Here is a 23,498-nt window from a genome sequence, read left to right as displayed (position 1 = left end):
ATGGCAAAGGGAAACTAAGGGCATGGCTGCACTTGCAGATGTAGAGCGCTTTGAGTTAAACCCACCTTCAGAGAGAGCAGTAGGGAAAGTGCTGCAGTCTGTCCACACTGACAGGAACAAGTACACTGGCATGGCCACATTTGCAGCACTTGCAGCGGCATTGGGAATGGTGCATTATGGGCAGCTATCCCACAGAGCACCTCTTCCCATTCTGGTCCTGTGGCTTGTGGGAAGGGGGTAGGGAGTGCGGGGCATTCTGGGTCCTGTCCCAACATCCCGTGATGCATCGGTTCGCATCCCAGCAATCCTTGTACTTCCATCCACATTTGGCACCTTCTTTCAACTTTTTTTTACTGTGAGCTCTGTCTTCCCTTTCGGTCTGCGGGAATGGATCCCGAACTGCTGAGGAGTATGCTGACAAGTGTCGCCAGCACGTCATGTTTGGCAGTCGAGTTATTTCTTATGATCCAAAGTTACAGTGAGGGCTCCAACGATGATATCAACTCGAGTAATGCATATGACACGAGTTTGCTTATGACATTCATGGACATGCTCACCACAGTGGAACACCACTTTTGGGCTCAGGAAACAAGCACTGAGTGATGGGATCACATCGTCATGCAAGTCTGGGATGACGAGCAGTGGCTGCAGAACTTTCGGATGAGAAATGCCACTTTCATGGGTCTGTGTGAGGAGCTTGCCCACACCCTGCGGTGCAAGGACATGAGATTGAGAGCTGCCCTGATGGTGGAGAAGCAGGTGGCTACTGCAGTTTGGAAGCTGGCAATTCCAGACAGCTACCAATCAGTCACTAACCAGTTTGGAGTGGGAAAGTCGACCGTTGGACTCATGTTGATGCAAGTTTGCAGGGCCATTATTCGCATCCTGCTCAGAAGAACCATGACTCTGGGTAACGTGCAAAGCCCGTTGCCAACTCTGTCCACATATCTATTCAGGGGATACCATCATAGGGCCTAATCACATCAGCCACACTATCAGAGGCTCGTTCACCTGCGCATCTACCAATGTGATATATGCCATCATGTGCCAGCAATGCCCCTCTGCCATGTACATTGGCCAAACTGGACAGTCTCTACGTAAAAGAATGAATGGACACAAATCAGACGTCAAGAATTATAACATTCAAAAACCAGTTGGAGAACACTTCAATCTCTCTGGTCACTCGATCACAGACCTAAGAGTGGCTATACTTCAACAAAAAAGCTTCAAAAACAGACTCCAACGAGAGACTGCTGAATTGGAATTAATTTGCAAACTGGATACAATTAACTTAGGCTTGAATAGAGACTGGGAATGGATGAGTCATTACACAAAGTAAAACTATTTCCCCATGGTATTTCTCCCCCCCACCCCACCCCCCACTGTTCCTCTGATATTCTTGTTAACTGCTGGAATTAGTCTACCTGCTTGTCACCATGGAAGGTTTTCCTCCTTTCCCCCCCCTGCTGTGGGTGATGGCTTATCTTAAGTGATCACTCTCCTTACAGTGTGTATGATGAACCCATTGTTTCATGTTCTCTGTGTGTGTGTATATAAATCTCTCCTCTGTTTTTTCCACCAAATGCATCCGATGAAGTGAGCTGTAGCTCACGAAAGCTTATGCTCTAATAAATTTGTTAGTCTCTAAGGTGCCACAAGTACTCCTTTTCTTTGTGCATGACATTGTGGATGGCTTTGCACAAATTGGTTTCCCTAACTGTGGAGGGGCGATAGATGGCACACATATTCCAATTCTGGCACCAGCCCACCTTGCCTCCAAGTACGTTAATCGGAAGGGGTATTTCTCTATGGTTCTTCAGGCTCTTGTGGATCACCATGGGCGTTTCATTGACATTAACACAGGCTGGCCCGGAAAGGTGCATGACTCATACATCTTTTGGAACACTGGCCTGTTCAGGAAGCTGCAAGCTGGGACTTTTTTCCCAGACCAGAAGGTCACCTTAGGGGAAGTTGAAATGCCCATTGTGATCCTTGGAGACCCTGCTTATCCTTTAATGCTGTGGATCATGAAACCCTACACAGGGAGCCTTGACAGCAGTAAGGAGTGGTTCAACAACAGGCTGAGCTGGTGCAGAATGACTGTGGAGTGTGCTTTTGGCCGTTTAAAGGGCTGCTGGCGCTCTCTGTATGAGAAGCTGGACATGGCCGATGACAGCATGTGGATATAACCATGGGGATGCTATACCCTTTGTAACATTTGTGAAGGGAAGGGTGAACAATTCACTCAGGCATGGAACTCGGAGGTTCAATACCTGGAGGCTGAATTTGAACAGCCAGAGAGCAGGGCTATTAGAGGGGCCCAGCGCAGGGCTGCAAGGATTAGGGATGCCTTGAGGGAGAAATTTGGGGCTGAAAGCCACCAGTAATGTCTGGTGCCCTGCACGGGAGTGAAGTGCAGTGGTTCCAATGTTAGTAGGAATCTGTGTTTGCTACTCTGACTTGCACTGCCTGTTTCTTTTCTGGGCTAAGGTATCTTTTACTTTATGCAATAATAAAGAATGTTTTCAAAGCCAAAAAATCCATTTATTGAAAAGAAAATTCATTTATTGAAAAGAAACACAACTGCTTGGGAAATAGAAAGGGCAAAGGGAAGAGGTGGGGAATGGTACAATCACAGATTTACGTATGTCCTGTTATCATACTCAGCCTTCCTGTCTGGAGTGCTGTGCAATGAGTGCTGCATTTCAGGATGGCTATACTGCATGGTGATGGGGGTTGAGTGCAGTAGGTAAGGGTCGTAGTTTTCAGGGCTGGGTGGTGAAGCTACAGGTGTTGGAGGCAGCTGGTGGCAGTAAGAACCCAGCTGTTGGGGAAACTGGATTGGAGGTGACATGGGGCACAAGGGAAAGCGTTTTGGGACAAGGGCTGCAGGGGAGGTCGGGCACAGTAGTGCTCCGCCTGCATGTGTAGGAGTGCCTGCATGGGTAGGAGCGCCGCTTGGTGCTTCATTATTCTTATCAGCCAATCCGTGCTTTGCTGCCAGAGCACCGTGCTTTTGAGCCGCTGCTCCTCATGCTGTTGGAAGATCCTCCTTTCACTGTCCTGCCACTCCTGCACTTTTCGATTTTCATTACTTGAATGCTGCATTACTTCATGCCACATGTCTTCCTTGCTTCTACATGGTGTCTTTTTGATTCTTTGGAGTCTTTCAGCCAGTGATAACACAAAGGGCTGAGATCTCAAGGTTGCATCTGTAAAGGCAAAATGCAACACTTCCCAGAGGCCGCATTGTTCACACCAGACAGAGCAATGCTTCCCCCGTACTTAAGGGCAAGCACAGTCTACACAAGAGCATAATTTGTCCATCCCAAAACGAGCGCACATAACCCACAGGAGCCCCAAAATGGTGAGTGAACACAGGGTCAAGCGTGACTGATTGTTTCCTGGCTATACTGTCCTCTGGGTTTCTGTGCCTTGGGGAGAGCCAACAGCAGCAGGGCAACCCTATACTGAACACTGTCCCCACATTTTCCACAGGAGTTCGTCCTGGAAGATATCTCGCTGCTGAAGGTGTCCTGGGAAGCAAGGGAGTGTCTTCTACCACAATGTGGATTCCACCCTGGCCCATATGCAGCTTGCCTGTGTGCAGCAATGGTCCCCCGTCCCTCACGGCACAGTGGCATGGACAAGTTAGCCTTACTGGGACAAGGAACACAGTGGCTCTTCCGAGAAACCTGTGTAAGCGCATTGCCCAAGTTCTGGCTGAGACCTTTGAAGAGATCACTGAGGCCGACTACTGCAATGTGCGAGAGCACATCAACGCCCTATTCTGCATCTAGGCATGCATGCAGCCCTAACCCTCCTCACCCCAAGAGCCCGTACCTTCCCAAAATAAAAACCGCTTACCAGGAACATCCTCTGATGTCCGTCCTTCCCCAAGCACTGGCCACCGTGATTGGCTACCTTCCTCCTGGTTTGAAAACAGCTCCTGGCTGCATGCATCTAGGGATTCTGGGGTGTCTTCCTCTGCCAGAGCACCCTTGCTCCTGCTTTGCTCCTCCTCCTCCTCCCACCTTGTTGAACTGGGCTCTGAAGTCCATGGTGGTACTCGGAGTGGAGGTGGGGTCAGCCCCAAGTATCATGTCCAGCTCTTTGTAAAAATGGCAGGTCGCAGGGGCAGCACCAGAGTGGCTGTTTGCTTCATAAGCTTTGCGATAGGCATTCCGCAGCTCCTTCACTTTATTCCTGCACTGCACTGAGTCCTGGTCATGGCCCCCTTCCATCATGTCCCTTGATATCTGCCCAAAGGTATCATAATTCCTATGGCTGGAGCACAGCTGGGACTGGACAGCTTCCTCCCCCCAAACACTGATGAGGCCAAACACCTCGCCACTGCTTCATACTGGGGATCGCCTGGTGCGTGGAGGCATGGTTACCTGGAAAGATTCACTGAGAGCACTCCAAGCCTGGCTGAGGAAACAGCAAGGGAATTTTCAAAATTCCCAAAGAATTTAAAGGGCGGGTCTGATGGTTGGTCACCTGAGGGCAGGGCAGTAGAGTTCAAAGTGATGACCAGAGTGGCTAGAATAGGCATTGTGGGACATTTCTGGAGGCCGATCACAGTGCATAACAGACCAGTGCATCCACACTGGTGCTGCAGTACTCCAGCGGTGGTGCACAAAACGTTATTCCACTTGCCAAGGTGGAGTACCAGCAGCGCTCTAGCCGTGGAGTCAGAGCACTCCATGTGCCTTACCAGTGTGGACAGGTAGTGAGCTAGTGCTGGGGATCCTTTAATGCGCTATAACTCGCAAGTGTAGCCAAGCCCTAAGTTCCCAGTACAATGCACACAGTTTCTCTCCCCAGTGGATTTGCACCTATGTAGCTTGTGATTTGTTTTATCTGCTTGCCTGTGTGGATACCAAGATTCATCAATGACTTCATCTGAATTATACCAAGGATGTATTGGTGTCTTCTCTGCCAAATCTTTATCCTCAGCAGTCCCCTGATAGTGACATCAGGGCACTTACACCCATCTAAAACTGGTCTAAATAGACTCCTCAGAAGAGGGTGCATTTGTGTTTTAGTTTTATATTTACTGAAGTTTATATAAACAATAATAATCTATATTTGACATACAGTAATGAAGGGGCTAGCTAGAAAACAAAACACAATAACATAGCTGACACACCACTGTCCCTCCCAAGGAAATGGTGCCTCCTTTCAAACTATGACCTCTACTCATACTCGTGATCAAATTGGGAGGAAGTTTCAGCTTCCTGCAGTTGTTGGGTGGGTTGCAAAATTGGCAAGCACAGTGCATGGGTGAATACAAAGTTGCTTCAGGTGCTCCTTAGTAACACAGAAAGACAACAAGAGCAGCAGTCGAAGAGACATCCTGCCACAATGTTGCCAAAGACATAAGAAATCTGACTGACAAACTGCTTACAAATCCCTCGTTCTCAAATATTATTGATGAGTACAGAGACATGACATGCTGAAAAAGTAGCTGGGAAGATGAATAATGGCTTTCTACATCATAAACATAAATCCTGTCTTTTCTTCTTCAGGTACATGAATATTTCTAATAGATTTGTGGGGGGAAAAAACTCTCAGGATTTACAGAGTGATGAGAATCACTGCTGTTGGTTTGCCAAAGGAATGGCACTACATATAGCTGCCACCATCACAAATATTGTAGGGACTAAGGAGACTAAAGGAGACTAAGGTTCAGCACTGCAATACCTAACTGTAGGCCCCTTGTCACCAGCGGAATCCTCTGCCCTGAGTTAGGCATCCAGGCTCCCTGTATATAATGCATGGGAACAATTAGGTGGCTTAGCAAGGGATTCACAAAAGCCAATGTGGTAAGTGGGAAGTCACCTAATCTAGCCAGTTGGAAATGCCAAGGGGACAAGAAGCCTAGGCCAGAGAGAGGCACCTATCTTCACTTGGAATTCACTGCTGTGAACCACTCCTGGAGCTAAGCACCTAAGTCAAGTCAGTCCTTTCTTGCAAAAAAGTTAGGAGGAGGTGAGATGCTGTTGCCCCACCTACAGCCTGCTGCTGGTCAGAGCCCTCACCTCTGATGTGCGTGACATAGGTTCAAGTCCCTACTCTGCCTGATTTGGAGCAAGGACTTGAATTCAGGTCTCCCATATCCCACATGAGTGCCCAACCACTGGAGAGTATTCAGAGTGGAGTCTCTCTCAGTGTTTCCTGTTGAAGTTGTTCCACTTTCCATAAAATACTTAAAACGTCATTGGGCCAGAAAAAGTAAGAATGAATGACTATAGCCCAATGGTTAAGGCTATAGAGTCATTCCAGTCCCTGCTCCAAAGAACAGTTAAATACTTCCTACAAAGTGAAACAGCTTCAACAAAAGGCTCACTCCTGAATGCCCAGTATCCCAATAATTAGGGCACTTGCCTGGGAGCTGGGAAACCTAGGTTCAAGTCCCTGCATTGAATCACACAAAGTGGGAACTTGAACTCACATCTCCCAATCCTGGGCTATAAAGAGGAAGAAGTATGTTCACTGGCAGCTGTATTTTATGTAAGGCCCAATCTGATAAGCCTGCTCTTAGGCAGCCTCTGAGCATGCCTACTGGATTAGACCCCATAGGTGAGATTGGCAAGGGAATGCCTAGTTTGAGAGTCTCACCAGGGCTTAAGCACTCAGTAGTGACAGAACTTAGTTGGCTTTGTGCATCCCACTGGCAGAAATGTAGGCATCTATGGGACTTTACAGGAAGAAATGTAGGTGACTAGGGAATTTAGGAACCTACAGGGTTAGGGAGCAGCTGAGTAGGGTTTTTGAGGGTCTAAATTTTGGATGCGGGCACTAATCTGGCAGTTAGGTACCTAAATCCCTTTGCAGATCAAGCTCTTACTGCATACTCCTTCCTTTCTCCAACTGCCTTTCATTTACATCCACACTCTTGATGCTATTTCTAGTTGTCAGACTAAACAAGAACAAATGTTTGAAATGAAAGCAGTGTCTCAAATAGTTTAATTTGGGGCAATTATAGCAGTGCTATACCTTGTGTCACTTGTACTCCTTTACAATATGGTCATTGCCCTAATCCCCTGTTTTAAAGCTAAGGCCCCTGGCCCAGCCTGTCCTGTAGCCACTTTGTCATATCATCAGGCGGTGGTGGTGGCAACCCCTCAAGGTTGAGGATGATCTCCTTCACAGGTCTTATTTTGCCTGGGTCCTTTTGTGACTGAAATCTGATTCTTGAGCCACAGGCTCATTGGCAGACATTGCCAGTGGTGCTGGAAGCATAAGTGCTGACTAGCGCTACGATATAACCGCATTTGCTCCAACCCCTCAGACAGAGACAAACACCTACAAGATCTCTATCATGCATTCCTACAACTACAGTACCCACCTGCTGAAGTGAAGAAACAGATTGACAGAGCCAGAAGAGTACCCAGAAGTCACCTACTACAGGACAGGCCCAACAAAGAAAACAACAGAACGCCACTAGCCATCACCTTCAGCCCCCAACTAAAACCCCTCCAACGCATCATCAAGGATCTACAACCTATCCTGAAGGACGAGCCATCGCTCTCTCAGATCTTGGGAGACAGACCAGTCCTTGCTTACAGACAGCCCCCCAATCTGAAGCAAATACTCACCAGCAACCACACACCACACAACAGAACCACTAACCCAGGAACCTATCCTTGCAACAAAGCCCGTTGCCAACTCTGTCCACATATCTATTCAGGGGATACCATCATAGGGCCTAATCACATCAGCCACACTATCAGAGGCTCCTTCACCTGCGCATCTACCAATGTGATATATGCCATCATGTGCCAGCAATGCCCCTCTGCCATGTATATTGGCCAAACTGGACAGTCTCTACGTAAAAGAATGAATGGACACAAATCAGACGTCAAGAATTATAACATTCAAAAACCAGTTGGAGAACACTTCAATCTCTCTGGTCACTCGATCACAGACCTAAGAGTGGCTATACTTCAACAAAAAAGCTTCAAAAACAGACTCCAACGAGAGACTGCTGAATTGGAATTAATTTGCAAACTGGATACAATTAACTTAGGCTTGAATAGAGACTGGGAATGGATGAGTCATTACACAAAGTAAAACTATTTCCCCATGGTATTTCTCCCTCCCACCCCACTCCCCACTGTTCCTCTGATATTCTTGTTAACTGCTGGAATTAGCCTACCTGCTTGTCACCATGAAAGGTTTTCCTCCTTCCCCCCCCTGCTGTTGGTGATGGCTTATCTTAAGTGATCACTCTCCTTACAGTGTGTATGATAAACCCATTGTTTCATGTTCTCTGTGTGTGTGTATATAAATCTCTCCTCTGTTTTTTCCACCAAATGCATCCGATGAAGTGAGCTGTAGCTCACGAAAGCTTATGCTCTAATAAATTTGTTAGTCTTTAAGGTGCCACAAGTACTCCTTTTCTTTATTCCAGTTAAAGACATTATGTGTCACTGTAAGAAAAGTACTTGTGGCACCTTAGAGACTAACAAATTTATTTGAGCATAAGCTTTCATGAGCTACAGCTCACTTCATCGGATGCATTCAGTGGAAAATACAGTGGGGAGATTTATATACACAGAGAACATGAAACAATGGGTGTTATCATACACACTGTAAGGAGAGTGATCACTTAAGATTAGCTATTACCAGCAAGTGGGGGGGGGGGGAAGAAAACCTTTTGTAGTGATAATCAAGGTGGGCCATTTCCAGCAGTTGACAAGAACGTCTGAGGAACAGTGGGGGGTGGGGGGGAGGGGAAATAAACATGGGGAAATAGTTTTACTTTGTGTAATGACCCATTCACTCCCAGTCTTTATTCAAGCCTAAATTAATTGTATACAGTTTGCAAATTAATTCCAATTCAGCAGTCTCTCCTTGGAGTCTGTCACTGTAGCTTTCTGGATGAAACTGTCAGCAATCTTATTTATATCTAGGTTCCCTAGTATTATTTTGATGCATGTTAAGGACTTCTACATTATTCAGTTGCGTCTGTCCCATTGATGACTTGAGATAATTTTTAAGTCTTCTGAAGCTGAACAAAAAGCATCCCACAGTTCAGGATGATACAGGCACAGTGAGAAGGATTCTTCTGAATTTGCAGAACTCTGAAAACATAGTGCTTCCAGATACTGCAAAATACTCCAGGATCTCTTTCTTGATGGGTAACAGCTAATTCAGGCACCAGCATTTTGTATGTATAGTTGGGATGATATTTTGCCATGTGTATTACTTTGCATTTAATATTGAATTTCATCTGCCATTTTGTTGCCAAGACACCCAGTTTTGAGAGATCCCTTTGTAACTCTTTGCAGTTTTGAACTTAACTATCTTGAGTAGTTTTGTATAATCCGCAAACTTTGCCACCTCACTGTTTACCCCTTTTTGCAGATCATTTATGAATATGTTGAACAGCACTGGTCCCAGACCAGTTCACTACCCTAGGGGGACACCTCTATTGACTTCTCTCCATTCTTGAAATGGACCATTTATTCCTACCCTTTGTTTCCTATCTTTTAACTGGAGTGCCTGGGAATGCTTCCAGGATCATCTAATGATCCTTAATTTAATTTAATGACAAGCCTTTTGTGATCTTAATCACCCTGTCTCTGTTTATAAACGAACTCCCTGGCCCAAGGGCAGAAGTTGTTAGCAACACAGAACTCATCCCATTCCACACCCAAGTTTTGACTCATGGGTGCTGAGCACCCACTATTTTTTTTCCCTGGGTGCTTGAGCCCTTGAGCACCCATGGAGTCGACGCCTACGGTTGGAAGACAGGGTTGGGCCATGATTGCTGCGTGACTGTTGTCTTTCCTTTCTTTTCTGGTGTTTTTCTGCAACCAGGGCAAAGTGATTTTCCTCAAGTGGATGTTCCCTCGCTGACAGGTCTTTGCCAGTTATCCCTATCCTGTGCTGCTGTCTACCAAAGTGTGGTGTCAATACCACGTCTCTTGATATTTATCTTGAGGGTGCCTTTAAAGCATTTCTTTTGGCCTCCTCGTTTCCTTTCTCCTTTGGTGAGTTGGGCATACAGCAGTTGTTTTGGTAAGTGTACTGTGATAAATAAAGTGGGGGATAGCTCCCTTTAATGGACACCCAGCTAACCAGTTAGCTGTAAAATTCCTCTTGGTAGCTATTCTTTATTTGCTTTACCTGTAAAGGGTTAAAAAGTCCCCTAGGTAAAGAAAAAAAAAAGTGGGCACCTGACCAAAGGAGCCAATGGGAAGGCTGGAACTTTTTAAAATGGAGAAAGAAACTTTCCTTTTGTCTGTTGTTCTCTGGGCTGCAGGGACATGGAGCCGCAATGCTAAAGGCAGAAATGCTGTATAAGGTTTGAACTAGGTATGAAAAAGTATCTTCCATACCTAGAATAAATAATTTGGATAGGGAATGTTTAGTTAGACACTATCAGGTTTATTTCTTATTTTGGCTTGTGGATCTCCTCTATGCTAACCCCAGATGCTTTTGTTTTGCTTATGATCTTTAAGCTGAACCTCAAGAGAGCTATCTTGATGCTTACTTTTTGTAATTGTTTCTTTTAAGATCTAGCAAAAAGCCGAGGTTCCAAATGTATTTCCTTTCTTTTTGTTTTTAATAAATGTTACCTTTTTTTAAGAACAGGATTGGATTTGTGTGTCCCTAAGAGGTTTGTGCATATGTTGTTGGCTTAGCTGGTAGCCACAGCTAATTTTCTTTGTTTTCTTTCTCAGCTCTTCCCAGGAGGGGGTGTAAAAGGGCTTGAGGGTACCCCACAGGGAGGAATTCCCATTTTCTGGTCACATGCTCCTTCCTAGGTTCAAAGAGGGTTTTTTTTGCATTTGGGTGGTGGCAGATTTTACCAAACCAAGGTCAGAGAGAAGCTGTAATCTTGGGAGTGTAATACAAGCCTGGAGTGGCAAGTATGAATTTTTTAAATCCTTGCAGGCCCCCACTTCCTGCACTCTAGGTGCCAAAGTGGGGATTCAACCTTGACACATACAGCAGGCATGTGCACACAGGGCCTGCTCCATCTCAGCTGGTGCTGGATAATCAGGGCCTCAACACTGAAGATGTTGGCCTCTGTGAGGACACTGACATTAGTGCAACGATCTTCCCACTTTATGTTGAGGATCTTCTGAAGAAAGTGCTGGTGCTGGCATTCCAGGTTTCTCAGGTGTTTTCTGTAGGTCACCTGTCTCACAGCCATAGAGGAGAGTTTGGATTATCACTTCTTTATAAACTAAGAGTTTAGTACGTGTTCTGATGTTTTTGATTGTTGAATACCTGGCAAGACAGTGTGCCAAAGGCAAGGCTGGCATGGCAAATTCTGTGCTGAATCTCGACATCTATGTCTGCCCTGTGTGAGAAATGGCTGCCAAGATAGACAAAATATTCTACATTTTCCAGTTCCTCTTTGTCAATGTAGATCTTCCTTGCTGGGTCTGACGATGGTCTGAGGACTGGCTGGTGGAGAACTTTTGTTTTGCCGATGTTCAGAGTTGGTCCTAGGCTTTTGTAAGCTTCAGAGAAGCAATTGAGGGCTGTTTGAAGATCCTACTTTGAGTGCACAACTACTGCACAATCATCTGCATACTGAAGTTCAGTTATTGTTGCCGATATTATTTTAGTCCTAGCATGGAGATGAGAAGGGTTGGAGACATTGCCGTCAGTCCAATATTGGATGCCAATATCCTGTGGTAGATGATCTTGGGTTAGTGTTTTCACAGATGCTACAAAAATGGAGAAAAGGGTGGGTGCCAGTACACAACCTTGTTTTACCCCCAGTTCAGATGACAAAGGGCTCAGAGATAGAGCCACTGCACAGAATGGAGGCAGTCATCTGGTCACGGAGGAGTCTTATAATGGTGATAAATTTGCTTGGGCAGCCAAACTTTGACATGATTTTCCACAGAGTCTCACAGTTGACAGAGTCGAAAGCTTTGATCAGATCGATAAAGGCCATATACAGCTCCTGGTGGTGTTCTTGACATTTTTCCTGGATCTGCTGGCTGTGAAAATCATGTCAGTGATGCTTCATGGTGGTCTGAAGCTGAAAGCTGGGACTCTGGAAGTACTTCCTCTGCAAGAGGGAGCAGGCAATTCAGTCAGATTCTGGCAAGAATCTTCCCAGAGATGGAGAGGAGGACAATGCCTTGATAGTTGCTACTGTCGGCCCTGTCCCCATTTTTGAAAATGGTGACGATGTTAGCGTTATGTAAGTCGGCAGGGATTTCTTCAATGCGCCAGATTTTGAGGACCAGCAAGTGAAGCTTGTTAATCTGTGCTTCTCCCCATACTTTCAGCTGGTATGGTGCTTTATTCTTTGTTTGTTTTAATTGCTTTGCAGACCTCCTCAGGTGTTGGTGGGTTGGCAAGAGTTTCCCAGATTGGGTGCTGAGAGATGGAGTTTATGGTGTCATCAGTCACAGTCAATTATCGATATAGAAGCCTTTGGTAGTGTTTCTTCCCGTGCTCTTTGATGGATTTGTTATCTTTAAGAAGGGTACTACATCTTTGGATCTCAGAGGTGTGAGGTCACATGAGCTCGGTGCATACAGGGTCTTTGTCTCACAAAAAAAGCTCCATATATCATGTCTGTTGGCGAACGTTTGGATTTATTTTGCTTTGTCCTCTCACCATTTGTTTTTGATTTTTCGGATCCTCCTTTGAACTTCAGCTTTGAGCTAATAGAAAGAGCTCTGCTTCTGACTGGATAGTGGTTGGTTTTGCCAGTCGCAGAAAGCTTTTCTCTTCTGGTCCAAAGGGGCTATAATCTCAATGTTGTTGTTGTTGTCAAACCAGTCCTGATGGCGGTAGGTAGCAAGGCCAATGGATTTCTCACAAACCTCATGGATGGTCTATTTTAGGACTTCCAAGTCTTCAACACTTGTGCTATCATTTCCAGGTGTGCATATGGCCAGTTTTTCACTGAGGAGTGTTTGGAAGTTCTCTTGAACTCTTTGGATGATGTATTGCTGTCTGTGTGATTTGGATTGCTTTCTGTGTTTTGGTGCAATCCTGATGGATATGACTGACCTCACCATACCACCAGTGCAGATCACCCTAAAGTCAATGTAGATGGGAACAGGAAGATCCTCAAGTGGTGTAGAGCTGGTATAATAGCTAAAACACGAACCCGCCTCACTTCAGCCAGTGTCAGTGTAAGAGAGGTAGCCAGTATATGAGGGGATGCCATAATATCCCCTTGAGGTCATTATCAAAATCATTAGGCAGCTCTCAGGCTTTTAATTTATGCTTGATCAGATCAGCAGCCAGCCAGCCCAGCACTTGGGGAGTGCAATGGTAATGTGCACTTCTCAACTGTACTTGAGGATCAGGGCTTAAATACTCTCTATGGGTTTGCACTGAATTATATCAGCTTCAATAAAGAAATCAGGAAATTGGTATTTAATCCAGAGAGACTCATCTTGCCCCAGAAGCCATCTAGCAAATGTTACACTGAGACCACTGGGAATACACAAATTCTAGACCCCTCTCCTCAGAAAAAAATAGCCTTTTAGTGCTTTCAGTCTCCATTAGACAAGGTTTATATTGATTATAATTACTATATTCATTTATATTGCAGTAGTGCCGAGAGGCCCAAATGAGGCACTGTATGACACTTCCTAACCCAAAGGGTTTACAGTCGAAACCGAGTTTGCAATTGGAGTCGTCCCAGTTGCCACAAATGCACCATGTAAACACAAAAAGAAAAGGAGTACTTGTGGCACCTTAGAGACTAACCAATTTATTAGAGCATAAGCTTTCGTGCCACAAGTACTCCTTTTCTTTTTGCGAATACAGACTAACACGGCTGCTACTCTGAAACCTGTCATGTAAACACATTGTCACTATGCCCTGGTAATGAGAAAAACTGAATTACTCATACAAATGAAATCTTTTGCTAAGTCAAAGGAAAAATGTTCTCACTATTAAATCCATGTCACGGTGTAACATTTCCCTGTGGAATTGGAGGAAGGCCTTGGAGGCACATTGTACCTGAGATTGCTAATAAGGTGGAGGAAAAAATATAAGGAGTTATCTAATCACGCTCCAGGATTCCTTCATTTCTTTCATAACGCTGTTTTAAGTGTCGGTTTTGGTAATATATGGGTTTCCTTTCTGTCCCTAAAACAGATTTACAGTTAAGCATCCACATAATTTTTGTGTATTTCCAGGGGATCACACATCAGTCTGACTCTTTGTCTATCAGATTCTGTGTTCTATGGTAGGGGCATCCCCAATTACCATAGTATTTGAGCATCTCAGAGTCTGTAATATATCTATCCACACAACACCCCTGTGAGGTAGCGCACTGCTACTATCCCCATTTTACAGAAAGGGACCTGAGGCACAGAGAGACGAAGTAACTTGCCCAAGGTCACACAGGAGTTCTGTGCCAGAGCAGGTCTCCCAAGTCTCAGGCTAGGCTCTAACAACAGGATCATCCTTCATCTTTGTTCTATAGCATTCTGAATTGCAGCAGCTATCAGTGCCCCAAATGCCACCCAGGGCTGTTAATGAAATACTGTCGGACAGTGTAATTCTTTCCCTAGAAAGTCTCTATCTCCTTCAGCCAGACAGAACCAAGTTCTGGTTGTTCCTAAGAGAAGACAGCACTTCTAATCTCACATTGGATATGATAAGAATTAACACTTCACCATAAATGGTCTCCTTAACTCAGGAATCTGAATACATTTCAGTGTATTCAATCCAGCCCTCTATTGCACAGGTTCACTGCTGGGGAAGAAAGAGTGTCTCCCCATCAACCTCTCCAAGCACAGCTATGTAGCAGCTATACACGATACACTTCTAGCCATATGTTGTTTGATAGAACTGGGGGGCTGGCTAACTCACATGCTTGTAATCCATAGCTCCAAAAGGGCAGGATCTGCCAGTTGGGAGGGTGTGGTCAGTGTGGGGGTTTATATGCTTCAGTTGGCAGTTTGTGAGATATGCGGACACACATTATTGTGGGAAGAACTCAGGGATATTTTGACTCCCGGTCTTACCAGCTCACTAAATCTTTCCCCTCCGTTCTCTTCCCCCCAATGATACTTAAAAGTACCACCCTTGTCTTTGCCCTCTTTACTCTTCCACATCTAGTTGCTAAATTTGGCCTGATATTTACATCAACTCTTTACTGAGTTGATCTATATTTTATATATGGTAATTAATTTTAAAAAACTGCAATGAGGTTGATCATTTAAAATGGCAGAACAATTAAAATAAATAATTTTAAGACAAAGAGAGCAACATCAATTCATCCACATTGTAAATACTATACTATATATTGATAACCTGCTTACCCAGGCATCAGAATTACTGCATATGTGCATTTTGTGCCATCACAATATCTTCAGTTGCACACAAAAGGCTCCATCATGGCTCCTAGCTACTAGTTCATGATGTGGGAGGTGGAGAACCCTACTGCCCCAAGGAGAGCTCTGGAAGGGATTGTACCTTGGGATGATACAGCATGGCTGGATAGCTCTGCCACAAGACCTCCCCACCCTGGTCCCATGGGGTTCCTACCACTGACAAGGGTTTGTAAAGATTGCAATTGTCTCACCCTTGCCCAGGAGGTGCAAGGCCAGAAGAGGGTCCTTACACTCTTTTCCCACATCCCAGTTGTAAATCTAGGCAGGGGTCAGTCTTAATCCAGCCCAAAGATTCTGCAGAAGGAGGCCATATCTGCAGGGGAAAAAAGAGGTGCTTAGAGTGAAGTTGCCCCTCTGCGGTAAGTGGAGTCATATGTTTCAGAGGGTTGGCATCTTTTAATCTTTGGGTTTTCCACATCATAATAAGGGTCCTAGAAAAGTGACAGAAAGAAAATGATTGCAAGGAAAGTTCCAACTGAGGTATTAAGCCATCCTTTCAGAGACAGGTTTGGCTTTTCACCACCAATTAAAATACCATTAAAAAAAACAAGCCATTCCAGCAAGGAATGATTAAAAAAGGAAAATCAGTAATATTGTTTCAGGAAACAAGGCTACCAAGGGTGACGCAGCACCTGGAGTCTGAGGCTCTGATTGTGGAGTGTGTTCCAGCTGCTGTGTTCCACTCCAGCTGTGCAAAGCTGCCCGAAAGCTGGCTTAGCTGGCCACTTGGGGAGTCCCCCTGCATAACAGAACTTCAGGTGTTGCGGAGCTTTTGTGCCTTGCCATCCCACCTGCTATCTACTGGCACAGGAATTGTCCGGGCTATCATACACCCTAGCGATCATGGGCTACCAGAACAATGGCCCCTTCAGGTTGTGCCAGGGATCTGGCCCAGCATAGAACAGCCCTGGGACTAGATAAGAAAATGCAGTATTAAAGCCACCATTACCCTCCCACCCCATGTGCACCACACATGCACTCAAGGTTCTGGCTCTTAATGTCTGTAAGTATAGCAAGATAGTAAGGCAGCTGTGACATTTTCCGGGGTACAATCTGGACTGTTGGACAACTGTGTGCCCTCAATTCTCCAACCTGGGGTGCCATTTACAATGCTTCGCTGTGAGAGCAACCACTCCTGGCCTGCTCATACACAGCCTCCACCAGGTAAATTACCCTCAGCTATACTGCAAGAGTGCTTAGGTCAGCCAGCCTGCCACTCTTGAATTATACTGCAGAGCAACACCAGCAAATTCCCAGTCCCAGACTTTTCCCCCAGAAATGTGCATCTTGTACTGCCCAGCATCCTCCTGGACAATAAAAGTTCATATAAAGTCCATCATTTCATTAATAGGAAATGATATGCACAAACCTTGCTAGCTCAAGTGGAGTTTCCCAAACACTTCAATCCAAACACACTGGCTTAGATAAAATAATAAAACAAGTTTATTAACTATAGAAAGATTTTAAGCAATTACAAGTAATGAGGCATAAAAGTCAGAATTTGGTTACAAGAAGATTAAAGATAAAATACAACTAATAGCTAAACAAGCTAAAATGAATTAAAAGAAAAGACTCTCTCTCACCACATGTTTATAGCAGTCTGTCTGGAATCCTTTTAGCCAGGACCTTTCCTCCAGTTCTATGAGGCGTCTTTTGTCTTTCAAGTATTGTTTATGCCATGCGTAGAGATGAGGGGAAAGAGGTAATCAGGGGAGTTTGCTCCCCTTTTTTATAATAATTCTCTTCTTTGTGAATTATCTCCAGCTGGGGTTCAGGCGACAGTCAGTCTGCATAGGAGCCTCCAGCTGTTCCATTGCCAAGATGTAAAATTCTTGCTCACGCCCTTCTTCCTGGCAAAGAATGGCTGCTTAACCAGGTGATAGTCCATTTGATTTTGTTGACACCTGGCTGAGGCATCAATTTGCCTTTTGTCTCTGAGGAACTTGTTTATGCCTGCTTTTCTAAACTTGGAGCCTGTCTTAGTCAAGCCATACAGTAGAATCTTATAACTTTACATACCATGTTGCCACACATATTTTACTAGGACAATAATCAGCACATTATGAGTTTTCAAATGATACTTCACAAGGCATACTTTGTACAAAATTCATCATAGTCTTGTAAAAAGAGTGGACATAAGGATATAGACTGTCACAGCAGTTGTTGGAACTGTTATGCTGTACTGCTAAGGGCATAATGGAGGAGTGCAAAGAGTGTAGAAGGAGCATGGGGAAAGTGAAAGTGTGCCTAAAAGGAAGTGACAATGAAAAGAGAAGTGAGAGACACAGTAGGAAGAGGGGGTGACACAGTCAGAAAGTGGGGAATGGGAGACACACAACTGTTCACTCTCAGAGTGAGTTTCTAAAAGAAATCTGGAGGAAAATGCCCCAGACCCTGTTCCCAAGATGCCATATTTAGTGAGTACACAGGAAATGCACAGATACAGTAGATTATCCTACAACATTTCATGCCAGCACTTCTCTCCATCTGTAGTATTTCAGTGAGCTCTATGAGACTGTAGCGACCATTCTGACGAGACTGGCAGTCTGATCCTTGTTTACACAAACTGATACTACTGTATCTTCACACCTAATGTCTATTTTCCTCCAGAGAGAGTATACTGGCATCAAAATATCTTGGCAGAGGGCTAGACTCATGGCCCTGGATGTCCCTTCTAACCCTATGATTCCATAAACAGATGGGATCCAAAAAGAGATAAGTGACTACAGGTGGAGATTTCCTCCTTGCCAGATTAGTCCAGCCAAGTTGTCTGAGACAGGCGTATGCTTGTTTTTCAAGTGGAAAAAAATTCCTCCTTGCAACCAGGAAGCTCTTGAGACCTGTTTAATTGGCTAGGCAAGGAGCAGAGCTGCCAGAGGCTACAGCAACTTTGCTAAGTACCTCTAGGTGACAGAAAGAGAAGGTATCACCACTTATCACATGTTTGCTATGGTTTCACTATTAAATAGTGGAAGTTTAGTGACAAGGCCATAACATTAATTACAAAACTCCTGGAAGTGTACACTAGGAAAGGAGGTTAAAATCAATTTTTCTATGCCTAATAGAAACACTCATGATTTTTAGGCCCACAAAGTTATCCTGTTTACAGTTTATTCATGTATTTGTGCTGCATGTCAGGTTTTGGGAGAGTTTGTGAAAGGTGTTTAATTTAGTGTTTGTGAAAGGTTCCACAATGATGAAATCCCCAGGACAATTATGGCATACACAGCAATAGTGAAAGCTCCCCTCACATTGCCCTGACAGTGTGATTTGGAGGAGACACTTTCAGGGGTGAAAGAGAGTGGTTAAATCTCCAGGTCCATTCAGCCCTTGGCCTTTCTGCTGAACCTTCAAACAAGGATGCTAGTTTGTGTCATTTCTCAAGGTGTTTTTTTATGAACTGGACTGAGACCACTAACACAATTCACATAACATGACTCTAGCCAAGCTGTGCATTGTGACAAAGTTCCTCCTCTACCTTGGTGGGTCTTGCGCTTATTGGCAGATTTGCTCACCTTGGAGCTTTACAGCAGCCCTCAGTTTGGCTTTTTTCGTGAACCCACAGTACAGGTCAACTGTGTCTGACCAGGAGGTGGGAGGTTTGGGGGGAATCTGGGTGTGCCCTCTACTCCAGGTTCCAGCCCAGGGCCCTGTGGAATGCAGCTGTCTAGAGTGCCTCCTGGAACAGCTGTGTGACAGCTACAACTCCCTGGGCTACTTCCCAACACCTTCTTTATCCTCACAATAGGACCTTCCTCCTGGTGTCTGATGATGCTTGTACTCCTCAGTCCCCCAACAGTATGAGTTCTCACTCTCAGCTCCTAGCACCTCTTGCTCCCAGCTCCTTACACGAGCACCACAAACTGAAGTGAGCTCTTTTTTAAAACCCAGGTGTCCTGATTAGCCTGCCTTAATTGATTCTAGCAGCTTCTTGATTGACTGCAGGTGTTCTAATCAGCCTGTCTGTCTTAATTGTCTCCAAAAGGTTCCTGATTGTTCTGGAACCTTCCCTGTTACCTTACACAGGGAAAAGGGACCTACTTAACCTGGGGCTAATATATCTGCCTTCTATTACTCTCCTGTAGCCATCTGACCCGACCCTGTCACAGCATAAATGCTGCTTCTATCATATATATATATATATATATATATATATATATATATATATATATATATATATATATATGTGTACACACACAACTTTGCTTATCTGTTGTGCTGAGGTGCTCACTCCACCCTCACCTGAAAGGGTTAAGGTAAATGGGAAGGGGCTAATTAAACTAAGAGGCTGCACCTAGGGAAGAATTAGATGGGACAGGCAAACCCTAACAGAAGATGAAGCTCAGCAGGTACAGGCTGGGCCCGTACAAAGCCAGAAAGCTGAGACCAGAAAGGGGCTATAGGGGAAGTAGTCTGTAGTTAGTTCCTGAGAGAAGGGAGGATGTTTGGGGCTATACAGTTAAAGAGTAAACTGGAAGAAGTGTTTAGGCTGGAAAACTGGAGGGAGGCAGAAGGTAGAGCAGAGAGGTAGAAAGGAGTCCTGGGGGTGAGCAGACCATAGTTGCTAGACATCGGGTCCCTGGACTGGAACCCAGAGTACTGGGTTGGCCTGAGTTCCCCTACCAGCCACTGGGAAAGAGGCATAGGACCTAGCCTTGGATTGGAAAACTGTCTGGAGTGGCATGAGGATAGCTAGTCTAATGGGACTTTAATACCCCCAAAGGGGAAACCCCGATAGTGACCTGGCTGGAGGGTCAAGTCACAAAGAGAGAGCGTGCTGAGTCTCAGAGAGCAAAAAGAGCTGCAGTGACAGCAAATGACAGAAAGGGGCGTCAGATCTGGATGGAGCTAATCCCCTGAATAGCCAGGAGGAGGTACCCTAGTGGTGACTGCACATTACATGTGGGCTTTTAATAATATACTGTGGCATTGACTGGTTTGGAAAAGAATAACGTGTGCTCAAATATAAATAAACAGTAAGTCTTGCAGTGGAGACTTTACTTTGTTCATTGTTTTAAAATTCTTAAAATCACTTCTAAAAGAGCTATGGTCTCAAGTTAACAGTGGAAACTTCAAGAGTTCCAGGATTCCTGTAGATAATTTTCAGAGTATGATACCAGCTATTGGACAATAGAGTAATAATGACAGTGAATTGTTCTAACAGTTTTTACAGTATTTAACTTTGTCTACCCCAAGTTAGTCCCTGATCAGCAAACAATTACACACACTTTAGTCTACACATTTATAATCCCCTTGAAACAAATTGGATGACTCACGAGTAAATTTAAGACTGTGTGTAAACTTCTGCAGGATCTGTCCTAAGTAATTTGTTAGTGCTCACAATGCTATATGCTTCCTTAAAAAAGAGAGAGTGAGTGTGTAAAATGTATTTTTAAAGTCAGACTTTGCTGAAAGCAGCTATGCTATATCATTTTAACTGATGACATCTCCTGAAATCTCCTTGCCTATTCCACCCCTTCTCACATGATATGGGGAGAAAGAAAGAAGTGCCAATCCCACTGCTATGTCCCAAAACTATTGGGGAGAGATACATTGAGCCAGAGGCATCACTACCTTCTCTTTGTAACCATGGAAACCCCTCCATAGGAAGACTGGATGGTTCACTGTGAGTTGATCTACTGTGTGGGTGTCACCAAGTGGAGGGAATTGTGGTGCTATGCAATATCAATTCATTGACAACAACACAAGAAAATTCTTATGGAAGTTAATGCTGACTCTCAGCATTATAGCAACTTGTGCAAGTTCTTCTCTGTGCAGTCAGCCATAAGCATGGAAGAATCAGGGGTTTGGCAAGCCCTGGGAGGCACCCAAAAGTCAGCAGAAAAGTAATAGCAACACAGCTACCAAGGGGGCCAGCACTAGGCCCAGAGGGTAGAGCAGATACCCAGCCCTCAGTGCAGTTGAAGGATCTTGTCCACAGACTTCTCTGGCTGGAAAACCACAGTGCCTGTTGAATTAGAATCTCTGGATTGTGAATTCACAATGTCTCATGTAACTTTGCCCTTCTGACGGATTTTTCCATTAGAGATAAAATATAGCCCTCTGGACTTTTGGCTCAGAATAGAATAAAATCTGGAATTTATAGTAGGTAGTGCCTCTTACTCAAGGATTCTCAAAGTACCGGCTATATGAAAGCGCTTTTTCACTCCTATTCTGAAATAGCTACTTTAGAAAAATATGCAGTTTCACTCTAAAAATTGGCAGCCATCTTTGCTTCAGATATCAGAGGACAGTACCCGAAAAAAAAAGAGCACATCCTATGAAATGCACATATCAATAAAGGAATCAGAGATTGGCACTCAAAGGCCTGTTACTCACACAAGGTGACACAAAGGAACTCCCTCAAAAGTGTCCTATAAGCTGATTTCCCACTTTACTCCCATGCATCCTCATAATAAAGCAGGCCTCTTTGCTGTTTTTAGCATATATTATTTTGTAGATTTACATATTGCAAGGACTCCTGAAAAGATCACAAGGGATGGTAAGAATAAAATAGGCAAATATACAGTATGTGACTTATGTAATGTAAAGCATAGCAAGTTTTAGGACTTTTTGGAGTAAAGTGATCTCCATGGTTGCTGCTGGTGGGGTTTTTTTGTGTGAATCTACCTACTGAATTTTGGTATTACTGATACCCCTGTCTCATACCCAATATATTTTATTTAAGGAACCCTTCCCAGGTTTTAATGATAGCACATTAGAGTTAATGGACAAAGAACAAGTCAGATTCAGAGACAGACAGTGAAGACAAGTTGTTTTTGTGAGGCTCTCAGCTTATTAGGAATCTTTCACAGCTTGGAAAGACAAACCAATTATACCAAAGAGTGCACTCCCTCTAGTCTTTGCTACATCCCTTTCATCTGAAAATGAGACAAATCCTGCTTGCTTTCCTTATGTGAGCAATTTCATTAAATTACTGAGATAGGTGCTTAACAAGCCATTGAAATCAATGGACAAACTCTCATTGACTTCAATAATGGACTTTAGATCAGACTATGGGTGAGATCTGGCCCAAAAACCCACCTGCTAGATCTCAACTGTTTGGATTCATTAAGAAACTATCCTGACACTTCATTAAGGAGCATTTGGAAAATGCTTTGCACCATAAAAATAAGTAATCCATTAATTGTTTCAGTGGTAATAATTCTAGAAATCTACCCCAGAGATAACATGACATTTTACAAAGTAATTGGTTACATATTTGTGTTCTAATTCCTACTAATAATACTCTAGTAAAAAAAAATAATCTTACCCCAAAAGTTTGGCGGCCATGAACTATCCGAATAAGTACTGTTTTTATCCATAACATCCAAAATAATAAATGTGAAACTGGTATGTCCACGATGAAGCACTAGATTTTGATATGTCTGCGATTCAGCAGGAGAAGAAATGCATTCACATAGCCAGTCACATTGTTTTGCTTGCATAGAAGGAAATAAAAAGTATCACATTTCCTGCTTTTAGACTCAAATTAGCAACTGTTTGTCTTATCTTGGAGTGCCACATGGTTCCTGAGACGGGACAATTTCCCTCTCGTCATTTCCTCAGTTAAGGAGTGAATTGACTTAAAACAATACTAAATCTCCTCCTTTTCTAAAGCTTGCCACTGCATCCAAAGTCATTTGAGAGAGATGAGGGTTCCTTACTTTGCCCCATAGCAATTACCCTCACCCTGCCTGCTTTAAGCATTCCAAAACATCGATTGGCTTCAGTGGGGAATTTTGGATATACCAGGAAGACAGGACTGGTGTCTTATTAAATATCCTCTCCTTAAGTGTCTCATGAAAGTATATTTTTATTTGTTACCCTCCATTATTCCTCAACTAGTATTAAAGCTTAGGCCTGACAGTGTGACCAGTCATACGAATATTTTTTTAATTACTATACTTCACAGTTCCTCTGTTAATCTAAGAATGTGTGTGGGGAGGAAAGAGATTGTTTTCTGCAATGTGGGCTATCTTTGTGTTTTGAATGCTGCCTAGTGCTGTAAGGCCCTAATCCCTGCTTGGGGTTTGTACCTACTACTGAAAAAGAAATAATAAATAGTAGGGCTGTCGCTTAATCACAGTTAACTCGTGCGAAGAACTCAAAAAATTAATCATGATTAAAAAAAGTTAATTGCAATTAATC

At 44.1% G+C, this 23,498-nt stretch overlaps 2 protein-coding genes across 5 annotated transcripts in view; both read right to left on the bottom strand.

The window, feature by feature from the left end:
• The window catches only part of LOC119853662 (vasoactive intestinal peptide), a 76,329-nt gene extending 53,577 nt beyond the window's left edge, over positions 1–22,752 (bottom strand). For 2 of the 3 annotated variants that reach the window (XM_043511215.1, XM_043511216.1), the window contains exon 1: positions 22,621–22,740. In XM_043511215.1, the coding sequence (XP_043367150.1) occupies positions 22,621–22,640 (20 nt within the window). In that variant the 5' untranslated portion in view covers positions 22,641–22,740. Of the gene's footprint in view, positions 1–22,620 lie in introns of all 3 variants that reach the window. The other variant, XM_043511218.1, reaches the window with a different exon arrangement.
• The window catches only part of MYCT1 (MYC target 1), a 48,531-nt gene extending 25,736 nt beyond the window's left edge, over positions 1–22,795 (bottom strand). The window contains exons 1-2 of one of the 2 annotated variants that reach the window (XM_038396993.1): positions 22,621–22,740; positions 16,931–17,197 (exon numbers count right to left, since the gene is read on the bottom strand). Coding sequence is in view for 1 of the 2 variants with exons in the window: in XM_038396992.2 (XP_038252920.1) it covers positions 22,621–22,795 (175 nt within the window). In the remaining variant the exon portion in view is untranslated. Of the gene's footprint in view, positions 1–16,930; positions 17,198–22,620 lie in introns of both variants that reach the window. The other variant, XM_038396992.2, reaches the window with a different exon arrangement.
• Positions 22,796–23,498: the final 703 nt, after the last annotated feature.

Source organism: Dermochelys coriacea, chromosome 3 (genome assembly GCF_009764565.3).
Source record: "Dermochelys coriacea isolate rDerCor1 chromosome 3, rDerCor1.pri.v4, whole genome shotgun sequence".
Classification (NCBI taxonomy): domain Eukaryota; kingdom Metazoa; phylum Chordata; order Testudines; family Dermochelyidae; genus Dermochelys; species Dermochelys coriacea.
Note: the sequence above shows the minus strand (reverse complement) of the source record. Positions and strands in the feature narration are given on the sequence as shown.